General features: G+C 41.1%; 1 protein-coding gene across 3 annotated transcripts in view; it reads left to right on the forward strand.

Annotated features, from left to right (window-relative positions):
• Positions 1–20,268, forward strand: part of ARID5B (AT-rich interaction domain 5B) — a 178,428-nt gene that overhangs the window by 149,826 nt on the left and 8,334 nt on the right. For all 3 annotated transcript variants that reach the window (XM_088670228.1, XM_035137659.3, XM_035137660.3), the window contains one exon: positions 15,001–15,199. In XM_088670228.1, the coding sequence (XP_088526354.1) occupies positions 15,001–15,199 (199 nt within the window). The remainder of the gene's footprint in view (positions 1–15,000; positions 15,200–20,268) is intronic.

Raw genomic sequence — 20,268 nt, forward strand, 5'->3', positions numbered from 1 at the left:
ATGCTTCCATGGTTCCACATATTTTTTGAATTACATTTATATTCCCCCCCCATTTCCTTCAAGGAGCTCAAAGTGGCATATGTGGTTCTCTCCTTCTCCCCGTTATCCTCATAATGACCCAATGGAGGTAGTTTAGGTTGTCAGACAATGATTGGCCCAAGTTGTGTTTCCAAACATTTAAATGTAATGTATTCAACCCTACCGTGTCAAGTGTGGAATCCGAATGTTGTGTGTATGTGTGTTTTCCTTGTCCCAAACAAATACATTTAAAATCCAGGTAAAGCAACATGTCAAAATGTGAATTTTTACATATTGCAGATAAGTAAGCCAACAAAAAGCTGCAACAAACAGATCTAACACTGTCACCGATGTTACAACTTTAACCTGAGGGCTAAACTTCTACCTCCTAGGTAATACAACTGACGACCGATTTTGAATTATATTGAATTGAGCATCAGGTTGTCTTCCTGTATTTAACCGAGCTCTCGAGCTGATGCCGCGCCATTTGTGGTTGCCCTTCTTTCTGTCCAATACTTTAGCAACATTTAGAGTGTCATGCTAAATATTTAATAGTTTCGGTCAAGAATGAATGTCTAATCTGTTGTTTTACTTGGGCTTTCAATTTTATTTTAATTCTATAACCAAAATGGTCAATAACTAAATAACTAAACTGGCTGAATCAATGCCAAAGTGTGTGTCACTGATTCAGTAAGTAAGTTGTGGTGGCAATTGTATAATTTAAGAATAAGCCCCATTGAGAACTCAGAGGGACTTGCCTCTGAGAAAGAACATATAAGACTCTGTGGTGACCATGTCAGTAGGAAGGAAGGGAGACTAGTTTAGGTATACAGTGCTTGTAGATTGCAGGGGTTGGAGGTCAGTGGAGTCTTTGCTTCCACCATCTGGAATACCTTGCAAGAAGCTTGCTTTCAGTGAAAAATGTTTAGGTGTGTGTATGGATGATGTAATTGAGATGTAAATAAAAATGCAGAACTGAAGCAAATATTTGTAAAAAATCACATTTGCCAATTCTGCCGTTCTAATTCTGAAAGCATGTGTTTGCCCTTGTAATTTCAGTTTGTATTTTGAATGGTTTCCCCTCAAAACTCAAGTGGTTTCGACTTTGGCATCTCTTGATTTGCGTTGGCAGGCCTCAGAAATGAAATCTGATCAGCAGAAGCTGTCAAATACTGTCAGATGCTAAATGCCATTGCATGCCAACTATCAAATAGTGTCAAACACCATTGCATAACAACTGTGAAACACCAATATTAAATACCATTGCATGCCAGTTATCAAATACTAAATACCATTGCATGCCAACTAGCAAAAGCTGCCCAACACCATCTGTCAAATTTGAAAGATTGAAATAGAATCTCAGACTCAAATGTATTATACTGAAATCAAATACCATAGGACATAAAATACAGTACAAATATCAGATATTTTAAGCATTACAATATTCAGAGAACATGTGAGTATAGAGCGGTATACAAATTCTAATAACAATAGCAATAATAATTTGCAGACCCAAATTCTGAGGAGTGTTTTTTGAAACGTGTGGTATTTATAGACCACACTTTTTTAAAAAAATACAATTTCAGCTCTTTTTTATATATATAAAAAAGTCAATGTTAGCGAAGGCCATGAAGTCTTGGCTCCGTCGGTCTGATGTACAGTATTTTCTAACCCGAACACATAAAGGAGTCTGGTTAGCCTTGGTTTCCCCTATAATTTCACCAGAGAATTTCTTGATTTTCTGCATTCAATTTTTCCTCAGTAAAGTTTTAAGATGACTTCTGGGTGTGGGTGGGTGTCCTTAGTTGATGGTTAATACATTATCTTATTTGTCTAAATTTAAACAACCTTTCTTTCCTGTTTCTTCACTATACTGAAATCCCCCAACTTGGGAAACACAAGCTCTGCTAAGCCCCCCCCCCCTTTTACAGGACAATAAAGTATTTTTTCATCTCATGCAGCCCATCCATCCATCTATAAGGGGAGGGGAGAAAGAGAGAAAAACGGGTACCATTGAATATTATCTCTTTCCAAGTTATCAAAATTCTCTTCTTCTCATCTCCTCTGGTGCTTTGTGAAATTTCTTCCACTTTGGGACAAGTTGGAAGAGTCATTCACATTGGGGTGGTTATTTTCCTTTCTTACATGCTCTAATAAGCAGCGATGTCAGTTAACAATGTTGACATTTAAAATATCATAGGCATCTGGATTAGAGTCTATTGAAATGAATGGGGCACTTGACACCTTAAAGCTATTGTTACAGACTCCCTGCATTCTCAGACAGATGGTCCTTTTTATTGGTTACACTGATTTCTTGGTTTAAAAGGCCTCATTCCACAGCCATAACAGCAAGAGGTTTATTATATTTTAAAATGTAACCTGATACTTTAGAGAACAAGTCAGAGGCCTTTCTGCAGCCTTACGGCTGCTGGGTCTTCATGCTCCTTAAAAACCATGGATCCTGTCTTGGTCTTAAATCAGTCATTTGTAATGTATCTGAATAGTTCAAATGCTTGCTTTTACAGAACAAAAAAATGTCCAGCTGAAGTGTGAGTAAGATTATTTCATGAGGGGGAAAAATACATCTCATATTTTAATATCTCCATCCTGACAATGTGAAAAGTGAAATCTATTTTTACTCACAAAACCAAGTTAGGTCAAAATAAGGCATTGGAAGTGGGTTCCTGAAACAGCTGTAAAGACAACGTATGTCGTGAGGAAATTTCATACACAAGAGAGTCCAACCAAAATGTTGTTTGCTTTTCTTTTCTTTGCTTATAGTATTTAGAGAGAACTTTGTAGAAGTGTGTACATTTCAGGAACATCTGTAAGCGCTAACATCCTGTCCAGAGGGGCAATAGAAAAACCTATTATACCATCTATCTAAAAAATATTTTAGTTACCTTCACTAAAGGTTGTAATTAATAGGAGGTTTGGGGTTCAGGCTGTTGAAAACATCCTGAGACAAAAACCAACCAGGTCTTGTTCCATACTGGAAACTTCAGCTAGTTCTTTGTTTAACCAAAAAGGAAGAAAGAAAGCACCAAATAAAAGATTTTTCTTTTGCTAGAGCAATTTTCTCCCCCACTCTCTTTCTTCTAGGAAGTAAATTTGCTCAGAAGTAAGCCTCACTGGGTTTAATGGGGCTTATGCCTAAGTAAATGAGAATAAGACTGCTGCCTAAATTTATTTGTACAGTGGTACCTCGGTTTAAGTACACAATTGGTTCCGGAAGTCTGTACTTAACCTGAAGCGTACTTAACCTGAAGCGAACTTTCCCATTGAAAGTAATGGAAAGTGGATTAATCCATTCCAGACGGGTCTGCGGAGTACTTAAACTGAAAGTACTCAAACCGAAGCGTACTTAAACCAAGGTATGATTGTTTTGGCCATTGGGAATAACAAAACAGAAGTAAAGTTCATAGACATAAAGTCATTTTTGTAGAACAAAGCTGCCATCTGTGATCATATATTAAACAAGAGTGAAGAAAGGTATAATATAACAGGAGAAGATGCAACAGTTTTGTTCCCTTACAATATGGGCTTCTCCCCTGTTTCACAGTCTGCATGATATACTTGCATACCCGCAAATCAGATGCTAGGTCAGCCAGTCTTGCTCCTCTCCACATGTTTGCCTTTTTTATTTTTTAAAGAGCCACATGTATATTTATCCATTTATATATTCATCTGTCCCCCTTTTAAACAAACAGAAATATTTTAAAACAGCTTCAAAACTGCTTCAGGGATGTGTGTGTGTGTGTGTGTGTGTGTGTGTGTGTGTGTGTGTGTGTGTGTGAAGTGTACAGTTGATCCTCATTCAAATGCCGCCATATTGAAAACCTATACAAACAGCAGCTCATTTTGTGTCAGAAGACACTTACCAGTCTGCAAATGAAGGAAACCTCCACCGTTCCCATAGTGGTCTGTTTGTACAGACCCAAATGTAACTTAAAATCTTATTAACTGAAATAATTATTGATCACCTCAGGCCTGTAGTAGTACTTGAACTGACTTTTGGCAGCAGGGCCTCTAACTGTCTCTAAGAAAACCGTTGCAATTTGTGAATTTCATTGTGAGTTTTCCACCAAGCTAGAGTTTGAGAATCAATTATTTGCCTTGGCATTTTTTCCTTCTTTGATAAATAACAAGAGGGTTTCTACTTATATTTCTGTCCTCAGGGCTTTATCATTAAGATTAAATAACTGTACTCTCAAGCATGCCACTGAACAAACATCTTTTCAATTATGTGAGTAATGGATGCTTTAACAAAAGAACTATTGAAAAGTCTGAAAGCATGTTTCTCTCCCCTACCCTTCCCCTCCAACTAAAAATATTAAAATTAAAGTATCTAGTGACAGAAGAATGCCATTGTTTGCCCCTTAAAGCAGATTCTTAATTCTCTAGTCAAAATGTCTTACGTTTTTTTGCACTACTTGTTCACAACTTGTTTTGCAATTTTGGAAACTACCTGAAAGCCATTATCAAGAGATGCGTTGTCAAGTGTGTTGTTTTAAAATGGAGGAGCCTTCTGGTGGTTTGTGCTCCAATGTTCTCCCGCCACTTGTGTTTGAAGCCACTTCAGCCATGATGCATAGGTATCCTGTAGCTTATTGAAGAAATACTTTCCCCCTCAAACCAGCTTCCAATTTGAAAACTTAAAGCACAGTTGAACAGAGGTGTGTACTTTGAGAAAGTCATTGCACATGTGCAGATGACAGGTTCGTGGAATACAAGGGTGCCTGCTCCTGGGGGCTGAGGCACTGCAGCTCCCCGATCTTTTTTTTGAAGGGGCCAGGACCCCCTCAAAATGTTCAGCAGGCCCTCCTCAGCCCCCTGCAGAAAGGGGTGCCTCTGGTGGAATAGAAATTGTGGGGTTGCTGGCATGAGGAGAACATCAGGTAATGTGCTTCAGATGAAGACATCCCCACCCGCCCACCGGTTTGTACAGCAAGATAAAAATGTGCTGAAACAGCGGGGATGAAACAACCTCACTGCTTTTTAAGCCTCTAATGTTTACATAGCTTAAGTCTCAAGAATAAGCTTTCCTCGTTATCTGGGCTTCTTTGTCCGAATATTGCGGGGAAACTGAAAATAGCCTTCGGATCAGAACTGGACGCAGGCAGGATCTATGGAAGCCCAAGGCAGGCCCGGCTCTAGGTAGACCCCCGGTGGCGCAGGGTACCATGGCGCCGGCCCGCCAGAAAGGCGCCGCGAGCTGCGCCCGCCCGCTGGCTGGCCGGTCCGCCGCGCAGCTGCGCCTGTGGGAGCCGCGCTGCACCCACCGCGCTGGGAAACGGGGCGGGAGGGCGCCAGAGAGATCGCGCTGTGCCTGCCCGCCCGCCCGCCGCTGCGCCCACCCGCCCACCGCGCTGGGAAACGGGACGGGAGGGCGCCGGAGAGATCCGGCGCACCACAGCGGCAGGGGCGTTTAAGACGGCCCTGGCCCAAGGATAGTGTTAGGTGAGGTTTTAGTGACTTTCTTTTCCATACATGACGCCTTCCCATTTTTTGGTCGTATGTGAGGTACTTGGCAACCTTCCCCACTGGGTTTCAGTACAAGTCCCCGATTAAAGGAATAAAGAGAGCTTTCTGCAAGGAATGAGGTAGCATTGTTTGCGAACAAAGCAAAGCTGCGGTTGGTTTTGCCAGTAATGTACGTGTTTGATTTGAGCTGCAGATCAGTACAAGTTCTCCTTGGGAACGAAGAAACTTATTTATATACGCGCACAATCGGGGAATTTAAAACAAATAGCAGCACACCTTCAGAATGTTAAGTTAGGTTGTGCTTTGGAAGCAATATTGAAGTTCTGAGCAGGAAATTTCTGCAAGTACAGTCTTCAGTATATGGTATCTGCTGCAGCCACAGCAGGAAAGGACGCGGCTGGGTGGGTGTGAGGGGCTTGCTTCAGTTTGCTAACGTAAGCGGCCACAATGCAAGCGTGTTACGTACGAAAGTCCTAGTCATGCATACCTTCAATAAACACCCTTCATGTGTGGTAGGACTGCGGGATCAGGCATGGCGTGTGTACACACACTGGACCTCTTACCTGCAGTCCAACAAAAGTAAGGCTAATAGCAGATGAGCCAAACTTGAAAAATAATGATTGATCTACGTGTATCAGATTATATGTGTATGGATGCCTCATAGAGTTCATCTGCACTATACATGTAAAGCAGTGTTAAAAGGTAAAGGGACCCCTGACCATTAGGTCCAGTCGTGACCGACTCTGGGGTTGCGTGCTCATCTCGCATTATTGGCTGAGGGAGCCAGCGTATAGCTTCCAGGTCATGTGGCCAGCATGACAAAGCCGCTTCTGGCAAACCAGAGCAGCACATGGAAGCGCCGTTTACCTTCCCGCTGTAGCGGTTCCTATTTATCTACTTGCATTTTGACATGCTTTCGAACTGCTAGGTTGGCAGGAGCTGGGACCAAGCAACGGGAGCTCACCCCGTCACAGGGATTCGAACCGCCGACCTTCTGATCGGCAAGCCCTATCCCACTTTAAATAGTCATGACTTCCTCCAAAGAATTCTGGGAACTGTAGTCTGTTAAGGGTGTTTAGGAGACCCCTGTTCTCCCCACAGAGCTACAGTTCCCAGCGTTTTTTGACACTCAGTCCCCTTTCCCAGGGAACTATGGGAATTGTAGCATTGTGTAGGTGCATAGGTGGCCTAACAACCTCAGCATCCTTAACACACTACAGTACCCAGGAGTCTTTGGGGGACTCAAAGTGCGTATACGTATAGTGCAGATGGAGGCATACTTTCCACAGACATACATAGATGAGCTGGAGCAGTTTATCGACACACAATTCCACTGCACCAATGTACACAGAGCCTATGTGGGTTGAAGGTACATGAGAGTAATACCAAAGTCACACAGATTTCAGTGTGAAAGTTAAGTGCATCAATAAATATTCCCATCAAAATCAAGGGAAGTGAAAAATGCTTAGCTTTGGTTGGCGCCCCCCTGTGTTAGAAGCATATTGGGAGAGATGTCATGTGCCATCTGTTAGCATGTCCTTGAACATGAGTAATTCAGTATCCACATTAGTGTGTACCCCCATCAACCTGCTCCTGGTGTTATGGCTTGCTACTCTGATTCAAGCTGCAAGCTATAAATAGTAGGTTTACGAATGCATTCTACTACTTTCCTGATTCAGTATGGAATGGCACTTCCCTTGAGCTCATGTAGTACTGTGAAGATAAAATGTCATTAAAATAGTGGTATACTTTCAGGTCAGTGGCTGGAACTAATATGAAGCTCTAAAGAAAGGCCAACATCTATCGCTGCAAACCTCCTTTACTAAAAACTGTCCTAGACAGAACATTCACACATATGGAGGTGCCAGTATTATTGATCTGCTCTTAATCATCACCATTCTTCTTGATCATCTTAGAGTCCCCATCACTGTAGTGATCTTCACTAACTTGTTTTTAACGTAGAAAAACCCACGAAAGGGTGATGGTTACCAGGCAGGTTTCATTTTCCTGCTTGTACTGTCGTTTTATAGAATCATGCAACTTCACCTCTGAAAAGGAATTGCCCGCCCCCACTATTTTGCTCTACACAGCTTGTTTGTGAAAATGGCCTCAGAGGAAGCTAATGATGAATCAATGTACCCATATTAGTACCTTTGTCTTATTAACTCTTGTTTTCCCCCAAAACCTCTGGGATAACTGGCAAGTTCCATATAGGCTGTTGGAAACTTTTGTTTCTTTGTTGTGTTGTATTTTTTAGAGACTCGTGGGTTTTCCCCCCCTAATTCAGTAACCCTATGAAGTAGATTGTTGCTGACCCAGTTCTGCAAGCAAGTAACATGAGACTGAGATTTAGATTTAGATTGCTTCCACGCACCACTCTAGACCATAATTGACAAACAGAAAGCATACCGGTAGCAGGGAGTTTCTAAGTAAAGAGGTATTTTTGTTGTTGTGGGAATTTAGAGTTACTTCACTGTTATGACACAAAAGTGGATGTAACCCCTGTAGTTGTCATGCAAGCCCAATTGGATTAGTTGTGACTAGAATGGATCCTGCCCCACAGCTTGCGAGAGATAAGCCCATTTGTGTGGGCTTTAAGCCCATTTGTGTGGAAATTCCTCTAGAGACCTGACTGAGGAAATCTTGACCAAGGAAACCTAGCAAAGACAGGATTCACCTGGAATTCAAATATTGGTTTGAGAGATTTTGTTGGGCTACATTTCTTACATTGCTATCAATATTCCTTTAATGATAAGAATGTGCTACATCTTGGCTATTCCTGAAGCAAGGATTGGTAAACTATAATTTCTGCCATTTTCCTATCCCCCCTTTTTTATCAATTTAAACTATTGCCACTGTAAGAAAAGGGTGTTGTGACAATTGAATCATTCCTGTGAAAGATGATTACCGTGTTTCTCATATTATAAGACACGTCTTATATTTATTTTTTCCTCAAAAAAACACACTATGGCTTATTTTCAAGGGATGTCTTATTTTTTTCCTCCTCCTCCTGCCGCGGCCGGCATTGCTGCTGCTCCTATCACTATGTCTTATTTTCGGGGTATGGCTTATATTCCTTGAATGCTTAAAAATCCTGCTATGGCTTATTTTATGGGGATGCCTTAAAATATGAGAAACAGGGTATGTATTCCCTTAGATCTGAATCACTTAAGAAAGACATTCCTTGTCAATGGAAAACAAACTGGGTCCTTGAAGCTAATTTTTAAAAAGTCTCTAATGTGTCCATTGGTCTAAGCATGGGCCATTTGCACATTAATCTTGGAGAGGTACACCCACTGTTTGGATCACGTGCACAGAGAGGAGGTTTTCGGCAGCAATCATAGGCAGTAAAAGAAGGAATCGGAAAAGACTGACTCGTAAAATGAGTAGTTTTACCCATGATCCTTGAGCCCAAGCTACCTGCATGAACTTTGCTAAAGTCAATGGAACTATTCCAGGAGACAAAGCTGGAGCTATAAGAAAAACAGTGTCAATCAACTGATACACAGGTGGGAGCAACGGGCAAAGGTAAAAGGCCCTCCTCAAACCAACCGGGATGGCAGAGTTCACACGAAAGCTGGCTGCAGGCTTTTGGCCTCATGCCTTTGCTGAACCAGGGCCATATCTCCCTGATTTTAGGATGAGCCCTGAGTCTTTCCTGCAACATCTCAGAATAGCGCAAATGGATAGAGCTTGAGACTCTTAACCACAGAGCCCCACGTTGGGCCAAAAATTCCTACACTGCAGGGGGTTGGACTAGATGATCCTTGTGGCCCCTTCCAACTCCATGATTCTAGGATAAGAACTTATGATCCCATGCAGTTCCAGTAATGGAAGAATGTAGGAACCATGTAGGAGAGGCAGGGATGGTTGCTGGGTTGGGGTGGGGGTGGGGATTACAGTATCAGAGGTTGAAATGGGTGCTATTGCCTTGGCATAGGAAGTTGCCTTTCTCCACATCAGAGTTGATGACTTGTCCGTTTTGCTCAATATTGGCTGCTCTGATTGACAGTTCCCTCAACATGATCTTGTTCTTCCCTGTGTTTCCTACATTTTTACCTTACCCAGAGAAGCAAGGGGTGAAGCCAGAGTCAAGGGAGAAGAACGCCACTCCCATAGCATAAGAATGAGGTCATAATGAAGAGTTAAATATGGAGTTGGGAGTCTCGACTACAGATTTCCTTTCATGCTCCCCCCTCAAGAGTTATTCTTCTAACCCCTTTTGTTTTTATTACTATAAATAGATGCAGTCCACTATTTCCTGCACAATAGAGTTGGACTTAAAAGAGTAGTTGCTTGGCACAAGAATATCAGTATATGAATCAAGAATCAGTATATGAAACAGTACTTATCACTTTAATTTAAAAACAACAACAACACACACACACATAAGATTTTGAGTTGCATTTTTCCCATGGCACAGGAGAAGAATGTTGGCTAATGAAGGATAAGAGTTGTGTGGTTAATGCCTTTTATGAAATACTAATGATGAAGACATGTTTGACATGCTGTAAAATACATTTTTCTAATGTGAAGTTTCTGCCTTTTGTTGGAGATGAGACAAAATCCCCAGAGGATTTTAGAATTTGTAAATATAAAATTATCTGCCTCCATGGTTCTCCCCCCCCCTTTTTTTAAAGGCTGGCAGAAAGCCAGATTACTTACATTACTGTAATAGATTTGATGACCTCTGACTTCTGCTGTGGAGAAGTACATTGAATTTTTCATTACATCAGATGCTGAAAGCTAAAAACTCAGAATACTAGGCACTAGTATTTAATTCAACATTTAGCCAAGCAAAATCTTCCTCCTCCCCCCACCCCCGCTAAAAGGGGGAGAGTATCCACAATTAAATGTAATGTATCTCTGATTGTGTCGGGATTAATAAAACGCTGATTTGTTCATCCAGCTCGTATTGATTTTTAAGTTGCCTTTATTTATTTATTTTAAAAAAGGATAATCTTGCTTTTCATAGCCATTGAATTTAATCAGCAGCTCAGTTGATGGCAAAGACTTCCCTACTGTTTCTGCTCTGGGCTGGAAAATGTTATTCTTGTATTATTCCAGTGGAAAAAATAGCCCCGTGCTGTTCAGAAATCTGCTGCCTGCAGAAGGATTGTTCTTTAATACGCTACTGCTTACACATTCTCGTTATGTTAATTATCCTATAAATAATGCATTTTATTAATCTGAATGTAGGCATTGCGTTCATAATAAAGGCATGTTCCACCCCCGCCTTCAAACCCAAACCCTGGGTTACGTGGAAGTAAATGTCCTCCTCTTGCTCTGTACTCCCCTCCTCTGCATTTCCTCCGTGGTCTTCCTCTTCGTCAAAATTTACACTGTAATCTCCTTGAGGGCAGAAATCTGCTTTCTTTTTTTGCTTATGAAACTCCGCAAAGCAGAATGCATATTGATGATATTCTTATGTGTAACAACAACAACAACAGCGATGGTTAAACCCACATCCACATTCTTAGGCTTTCCGGCAAGATTGCTTCTTACGAATACAGGAACTCTTCTCCCAACATCTGACACTGAAAACTCTTTCAAAGTCTAACATATATTTTTTGTACATGAGGGTTTATATGCATTGTGGTTCGTTTTTCTGTTAATGTTTGCGAAACACCTTCTTTTATCTTGCACCGAGGTAGATTTAAATCTCCTAAGTGACAGCTATTTAGCACAAAATTGAGCTGCTCATTTCAAGCATGTTGCATTCTGTGGGGGAGGTTTTAAAGCAGAGAATCATATTCTGCCTGATTTGGATAATATTGACCTGCAGTTGACGAGATACAGTTGGCTAAATACAGTGTGTGCATGTGTGTGTGTGTGATGTTCTAATAGTATGTTAGCTGAAGGTTTGAATGTTCCACCAACTTTATTTCCCTTGTACTATAACAGCTTCTAATAATCAAATGATAAGATCACATCCTGAGGGTAATTGTGTTGTACCATGACAGGGCAACTGAAGGCAGGGAAGGGTGGGGGACCCACAGAGTGAAAATTCTAGCAAATGGAAACCTCTCTGTCAACTTGCAATTGTTCATGGCGTTAGGCTTCATTTTAATCCTCCTAAGCTCTATGCTTTCTTTCTTTTTTAACTTTGCTTTTTAAAAAAAACCCAAAACCAACAACCCCACCTTGTTACTGTAGAGAAATAGCATTGCATTAGAATTTTCTGTCCAGGGTGGGGAGCTGATGCAAGTAGAACAAGCCGTCCTTGTGTTTTGATTCAATTTTTACCTTAGTCATGCCTCTCTCCAGATACAAGAAACATTTAATTCCAAATTTCCTGCTGTTGGCGCTAGGCATTTGACCAGCTATGTGAAATGTATTTTTTGCCACTGTAGCCTCTGCCAACTGCTGAGCTCAGTGAAAAAAACAAAATCACAAAAATGGAAACAGCAGGCCCCTCCTCCTGTAACGTTGAACTCTCATCAGCCATGACTCCTAATTATCCTCTGACCTAATGAGTTCCAGGGATTTATATGGCAACAAAGAGGCAGGATGCTGTTGTCTTTTTGGTGGTCAAATTTAAAACTGACACAAAAGGGTTTCTCAGAAAGAGTGCTAACAGTGATTAATCTTATCAGGGCTGGCCTTTGTCCCGTTTCTGCTTTAACCGCCAGGATAATCACACAGAATATTTTATTTAAAAGGCCTAGTGGTGGCAGAGTATCATCCTCTAATTTTAAAGCTATGAGCAGCTTTTGAAACATTTACTGACGAAATATGTAGATTTCAAATGGGCTGCCTGTTCCCATGGCAACCAAACAAAGTCAAACAATCCTTTCTGCAGTGTTAACAACTATTGCCACCAAAAAAAGAGAGAAAAGAAAGTATTTTGGTTAAATCTGATTCTTTAAATATTTAACACATGGCAGAAAAAGATATAAATATTGCTCTGGATGAAACCCAACCTCGCCTCCTCTTGCTTCAAGTCCCAGGCACGGGGAAAGATGTTCAAGGGTGCCTTGAATATTTTGTGCTTGTCACAAATGAAATTTAGCAGCCTCAAGTATGAACAAGATTGTATTTCTTTCTCTCTCTCTCCCCCCTCCCCCTTTTATTCTGCCTTGTTATGCTTCTTTTTTATTACATAAACATTAACCGTAATGTTACAGTGGGAAGCAAGTATTTGGCAAAGTCCATATTATTTTGCTAAGCCTGCATAGAGAGAGCTGTTTTCAGTTTTAGCAGCTGTAACATGTTTAAACTCAGTTTGTAATGGGATCTGAGGACCTGCATTCCCCATGGGCATTGCTTTAGCTTCATTACTGGCCAGCTGCCAAATTCAGGGCTCAAAAGTATTATTCACGCCTCTCTGCACATACCCATGTCAGAGCATGCTCAGTTCATGAATTTTGTTTCTAATATGGCATAAATTAGGTTTACTTTTTAACATAATTTATGTTGTATTTTATTAAAATGTGAAATACTATCATCGCAAGCAAGCTAATCCCGGCTCTCTTGAAGCCAAACTGTGTTTGAACATCTAAATTAAAACTGGATGGCTTGGAGCTGATTCTGGAATAACAAAAAAAAAAATCTGTGTCTGAACAAAAAGAGTTTTCTATCTTGATTATTATAGATTAAGCTATAATTAAAGAAGTCTGATATTTGAACAGATTAATGCTGTTTAAAAAGCAAAGTCCATTTTCTTCAATAGATACCTGTTGTGTTTTTTTTTTTAAAAAAAATAATGTTTGCCATACTAAAGTTCATATTTTTAAAAGTCGTAGTCTTGCATTATTCCTGCTATGAGTCATTCATTAATCATGTTTAATGCATTATAAGAACTTTAATCACTGGAGCTGAAACTCAGATCGTAAGCCAATCCATTCTTTTGAATAACATTGCTTATTTACCCTCATTTCAAGAGGCACTCTGTGGAGGGGGGGGGGTCAGATTGAAGCATCTCCGTCTCCTCCCAAGCAATTTTCCCATGGTTTGAAAGACAAAACTCTGTAATTAAAATTCTCTTATTGTTTCTTAAAACCGTTTTTGTTCCTGCCCGCTGTGCCAACTATCACCTGGTAGACACTGCTTGCCCTTTTGTCCCTTTCCCTGGAGAAAGAGGAATCTTCTTGCTCACAAAATGGGTCCTTATGACATTCCCCTAGCTTCCCAAAAAAGAAGAGGAGGAAATCTAGGCTAGTACAAGGTTTCTATACCAGTTGGACTACAGTTCCCATCAGCCACAGTCATGCCCTGGGGCCAGGCATGATAGGAGCTGTAGTCCAACACAATATGGAGGGCAAAACAGGTTGGAGAAGACTGCTCCATCTTCTGATGGAACCGTATCTTGCCCACAGGATACAAGATGACTCACTCATAGTGTAGCAGTCCAGAACATGCTGATGTTTGGTGGTGGAGGGGCCACATCCCTTCACCCCAGATTCTTGGATTATATGTGCAACCCTGCTGGGCTGAGTTTGTCTTCACCCCTTCCCATTGCACTCTGCTCCTCTAGCTTCTGACTATGCAGGTAGCGCTGAGAATCCAAATAGTTATGGGAAAGTCCTCCGGGGACTGCAGAGGGGAGAAGGCAAGAGACATCTAGAGGCAGTGGTTGGAAGGGAGCTAGCATGTCTAGTTTGCAGTGTTTTGGAGGCAGATTTAAGGACTTCCAGACCCAAGACCTGAGTTGACCCATGTGAGGTTCCTTAAGACCTGTTCACATCACAATCCAGTTTATGTACAGTTGGGATTATTTGCTATTTTCTGTACTTCCAGGGTATATATGGCACTGCTGTCGGGAAGTTCTGTAACTCAAGTCGGTTGCTGTTTAAACAGGCCAAAGAACTAAATACAAAGTATTTCTATTAAAATCAATTTAAAGTAGTGAGGGTGGGGGAGATACTCAGCTCATCTCCAGTGACTCCATTTGGCTTCATAATCTCATTTATCTCAATGGATTTTTAAAAAAATGTTCTGCTTGTTGTCACGTGTTGGACCTGATCCAGCTAAAGTTACTTATGGCTAACACTGCAATCCTATAGGTGTGTACTCAGAAATAACTTTAATGAGACCGACTTCCAGGAAAGTGTGAAAAGGACTGCAGACTAAATTGAATTTATGTGACTTAATTTAGTATCAACTAACCTGTAAGTTTCAATAGGACTTGGTCACAAATAAATTGATGTGGATCAGTACCATCCCATTTTTTTAGGTTTACACGTAAAGACACATTGTATACCTAAACATGTAAAGTGTCAATATTACAGATATATAGGAAAGTGTGTATCATCCGAGAGGTTGGCGAACTCAGCTTTGTGGTTGCAAAATGTGTGAAAGACAGAGGAAATAATTTGATTCCGCAGCAGTTTGAGAAGAAGAAACAGCTTCCAAATACTACTGCACATCTTTGACTTCTAGTTTTGAGTGGTTAAAAAAATGGTTTTTTAACAATGAACTTCTTGCAGCCATTTCTTTTATTTTATTTTGGTCTTTTGGGTGAGAACTTTGAGAACTGATCAATTATTCGTTCTTTAGATTAATCCTGCCGTATGAAAGATTTATTAAAGGAGAAGAAGATAAGCCACTGCCTCCTGTGAAACCTCGAAAACAAGATAATGTCGCCCAGGAGGGGGAAAGTAAGATAAAATTGTCTGGAACAAAACGCATCAGAAATGAACACCAAAAGAGCAAGAAAGAAAAAGACAATGCACAGAAACCCCAGGATGCACCCGAGGTTAGTTTCTTTCCCCGCTTTCTTCTTTTCATTAACTGTTTCCTTCTGCAGGTGCTGCTTTGATCGCATAATGTCCAGAAATCATCTTTTGAACCAGGGCTCACTCAAAACAAATCCTCTTTCAGGGCCAGGCCACATGTCACTTTTTACTGACATGGCGTCTTCAGGGCCTAAAAAGACACAAGAGTGTGTACCTATGTGTTCCAGTGTGCACAGAATCCATTATGTGTCCGTGTAAAAGTTGCGTGCTCAGAAGTCCCCTTTTCTGCAGAACCTGGGCTGGTATTTCCCAGGTCTCTCGTAATATGCAGCTAAGAATTCTGAAGTTATACGTACATACTTTATTCATTCCAAACATCTTAACATTAAGAATAACGTAGAGGGAAAGGTCCTTAGTTTACTCAGAAGGACTGACGTATAACTGATAGTGATTTGACTTGTGTGATTATGGAGGGCATGTAAGCGATGACAGAGATGCCACATCTGGAAAGGTCATCAGTACATGTGGCACATGGGCAGTTGTGGGGTGTGTGTGCCATGTGGTAGGTAACGTCTTACGGCCTCCCATGCCTTCCACACAGAAGAACCAGGAAGTATCCAATGGCAATGACAAGAGGAGAACCAGGCTCAAAGATGCTTGAGAGTAATGCGCTTTTTTTATGGTCCGGTGTATCTTGGCCCAAATAGACCTTACTCAGGGACATTTCTTCCAAAACCAATCACATGGCAAAATAAAAATTGTTTAGAGTTTTCTTTAAGGAAGATGATAATGAGGGAACTGAGTTATGATTTAAGCAAGACTTGTTCATTGTTGTCCAATTTTTTTTGTAGAAAAGCCACTTTGGAAGGCCTGTTTGGGCCAAAACTCTTTAGCATCTTTAATATTGCTTCTCCTTTTCTGTTATTTCTATGGACTTGACCTCCAAAGTCTGGGTTAGAATATATTTTTTATACAACCACAGTCTTTGCAATAGCATCTTTGGAGCGTTTCCCTCACCCACCCCTGCTCCTTTTAAAAAAAAAATTAATTGTAAACTGAGACATATATTGAAAAGGCACAATCTTTATTAAAATATACATAAAAGAGGGCATACAGTCTGTTTAAGCAACTGCTAGATTGCAACAGAAATTGCCAAAAGCAAGCAAATACAAGTTAAGTCTAGCATTCCATTCCTTGTTCATCCCTTTGTGCCTTGTTATTTATTGCAGGGAGTTTGGATCAGCGAGTTATGTTACATACCATATGTGCTGCAATAGAAGCTAAGCACAACGTAACAAGCCAGCGATGGAGTGTCAGTCTAAACTTTGAACTTCCTTGCTTTTGTTGTTTAGTATCTCAAATTTCCTGCGACTTAAACTGCAGTTATTTTTCATGTGAGTCGCAGGTCAAGTTCTCAGATGGAGAGTAGAAAGTGCACAACACAAAATGCAATTATGTGGGCTTCCGACTGCAAGAATATAGCAGTGTAATTCTTTTCTCCCGTCAGTCAGTAATGTTGGATGTTCTTGATATCAAATTCACACAAATGTATGAGGGACCTCAGAAGGCTTTTAAGCAAATCATTTTTCATAAGTTTGAAAAATATAATTCCTCTTTCCCTCACATATGAAAGCACCACGTAAAAATTATTCCGCTTTTGTTGTGCCTCTTAGGTTGGGGAACTGAATTGGATCATTGTTGTGTTTATGTTTGCAGTTTATTTGTAAGCCGTTTAGAGCGACTCCTTTGTGGTGGGGAAAAGCGGGTATAAATCTTTTAAATAAGAAATATTTGATTGTGGGGTGCAATATTATTTTGGGATCTGGGGCAGGGGGCTGGTAAGCCAGAGAGAGGGAGTGGTGGCATTTGCAGGTCTTTTGTAGCTAATGTTGGGATAATGTGGAAAGTTATTAAAGAGAGTGGGCACAAAACCCACACAAATTAAGTGAAAGCAATCTCATGGCAACCCATGAGACAAGTTAGTCACAATCCACTTATTGCCTTTAGGGGGACTTAGGACTTGCCCACACTGGAGCAAAATGTGGAATCACACCTTTCCCCCCACTTCAAATGCGGGTTCCCCCCCCATCTTGGCCATTTTGGACTTTCCGTGGACATTTTGGACTTTTTTATGTGGTGCTTTCATATGCGAGGGAAAGAGGAATTATATTTTTCAAACTTATGAAAAGCCCTGCATTCAAAGGGAGAAATGTTAGAGGCAACGCTGGGATGGGGAGAACGTCATTTGGTTTCCCCTATATTAATGGGGAGACAGGAAAATCCACACATTTCTCCAGTGCGGACAAGGCCTTAGTTGCAACTACTTTAACTCCAGGCACACTCTGAAAATCTTTGGCCTCAAAATGCCTATTAATCATACCGACACTTTGAAACAACTATTGCACTTGCTGGTTCCCACTTCCTTCCCCCAACACACAATCTTTCTGAAGCCCTTCCACCCAAATGATATGCTGAAAGTTGAAGCGCAGGCACCCTGCATCCCTCCCCCCAGTATACATTCCAATATAACAGTGGTCCCAGGCTCTGCTCAAATAAAGCCAGCCAAGCCACATGGAACCAATGGAGAAGAGGGCTTTTGATTGGAGTGCCACCTGTTATTCTGCTGCATAGCTCTTTCTCTTATTTTTTGGTTTTCCATTTGATGGCTTCTCTTCCTGAGTGCTGGTTCAGCTGCTGGTATTGCCCAACTGCAGGCCTTCCCATGGCAGAGCACCCAAGCATGGCAGTGTTAGACTGAAGAATTCTGTTGCAGTTGCTACAGGCTGCGCTTATATGAGCCATAGAGTGCTCTTTTAACTCTGGCTTCGTCATCCCAGGAAAATACGTAGCTGGTTAAGAACATACAATTTCTCCCAACAACCAGTTCCTTAGGCAATCACCTTATAAAAGAAATGAATTGTCAACTCAGAAGAAACAATCCCCCCTTCTCACTCATATGGAATGCCTCTTATAAGATGATGCCCTGCTGCATACAAACATGCATGTATCATCTAAGGAGAAGAATAGTATTCTCTGTTTCTTCAGAAACATAACAAATTTATGAAAATTCAATTGATTAATTATTAGCGTGATAAAAACTGCCTTTCCTGGTTAGCCACGGACACATTTTTGGCCACTTCATCTAAGCCAGGGATGTCCAACCAGTAGATCGCGATCTACTGGTAAATCCCTGGCTGATCCTGGTAGATCGCGGGATCCTTATCGTGCACAAAGTTCCGGGGAAAAGCTAAAAAAAACCCTCTGTGCAATCCCCCCCCCCAAAAAAGCGCAACAACTCTAGGCAATCCACCCACCCCAAACACGCTCCTCCTCCCTCCAATGACAATGGGTAGATCACTGCCAGTTTTTTTTATACTGGGAGTAGATCACAGTCTCTTGGGAACTGGACATGCCTGATCTAAGCTATTGGCTGATCATTGCAGTCCTACCATTTGTGTATGTTTGTGTGAATTGGTGATGCATACATCCAACGTCCTGCAGCTCTGCCCTATCTAACCAGCTTCAGCATACCAGTTTACCAGGAAGCTGGACTACCTGTATGTAGTAATAGCTTTTCTGTCTTGTGAAAGCCCGATTCACAAAGGCTGTTTTAAAACTTAGCAGGCGGCAATCCCAGGCCTAGCACCAGTAACCAACCAGGTTGTGGACTGCCCAAAGGGCCCCTCACCAGCCACACCGCCATGCAGCAGTTTCCCAGCAACGCCCTCCTCAGATGGTTTTCAGAGGTGGCGAATGAAAGCTGAGCCCCCATCCACAGTGGCCACCAGTCATTTCAAGTAACCCAAAACGTCATGCCCCAGCCCATCAATCTATGAAATGGTAACTTACCCATCTTAACTGCCCTGGGTTTTGAAATCAGTTTTCAGTGCTGTGCGTGAAGTTTTTATTAGGCTGAAAACAGTCAAAAGAACCCACTGTGCATGTTGAAATAATAACCATACATCTCTCTTGATTATGATCTCTGCCTTTAGGCTTCATGTTTCTGCAAATATGTGAATAGTTCCCATTTAAAATAATCCTGTAAAAGTACTCCAAGTGGTAAGATTTTTAACTCGACACATCCTGAGAAATATGCACTTTTAAATATTTTTCAAGAAATGTTTTTCAGTGTGAGCAATGAGGTAGAAAGCTATCTTGTAATGACTCATAACTGTTTGTGTGAGCACGCTGCTAATTGGTTACAGTTCAGTTTAGCATTACATTTGACTCTGTTTTGTTATGATGGCTGTAACTGAGTACAAGATGAAATATTATTATTCCTCTCGTACATGCTGCTCTAGCACAACTGCAAGCTCCTATCAAAGTGTTGCCCAACCAGGGAAAGAGAGAGAGAGAGAGAGACATCCAGTTATTAACTATCAGTTTTTCTCCGTCTGCTTTGCTCATCTGTCTGGTATTTTCCTGTAATTGTATAAGCTCTGGAGGCCAATGTTAGAATTTTCGCAAAAGGGCTAATGATGATATTTGGACTGCAAAAGGCATCTTTTACTTTGAGTTTCTTCGCGGAAAAAATTATGGAAGCAGTCACAATGAGTAACAGACACTTTAACTAATAGGAAATAGAAAAACCCAACACATAGGAAAATTTAAAAGCAGCTGCGAAGACGTAAATCTTGGAAAAGATTGTGATGCATTGGCTGCCTTGCATCCATCTCTCACATGACACCCCCTAATGCAGCATTTAGATAATAACTTTCCTGATGCCTCCTCTTTGCAGCTGAGAAAGAGAGAAGCGGGTGGGGTGGGGGTGTATTAACAATAATAATAGAAGAGCTCAGACAACGTCGCTGCTTCATGACTGCCTTCTACTAAGAGGCATGCCGCAAGAGAATGACAGTAATTTTGAAAAGGGTTGTCAGTCAGCTGTATCACAGATGGAGTACTCTAATGACCTTCAAGGTCACAGTTCATTCGTCTACATAATGGAATGAATAGGGAGAATTGAGTGCACAAGCTTTATTAATGAAGGAGCATAAAGAGATGGAGCCTCATTGGCTATAACTCAGGAAAGCTATATCTGGAAGAGGGCAAAAATGCTCTTGCTGCATGTTGACAACTTTATTCTAAT

The sequence above is a fragment of the Zootoca vivipara genome, chromosome 5 (genome assembly GCF_965207765.1).
Source record: "Zootoca vivipara chromosome 5, rZooViv2.hap1.1, whole genome shotgun sequence".
NCBI classification, from domain to species: Eukaryota; Metazoa; Chordata; class Lepidosauria; order Squamata; family Lacertidae; genus Zootoca; species Zootoca vivipara.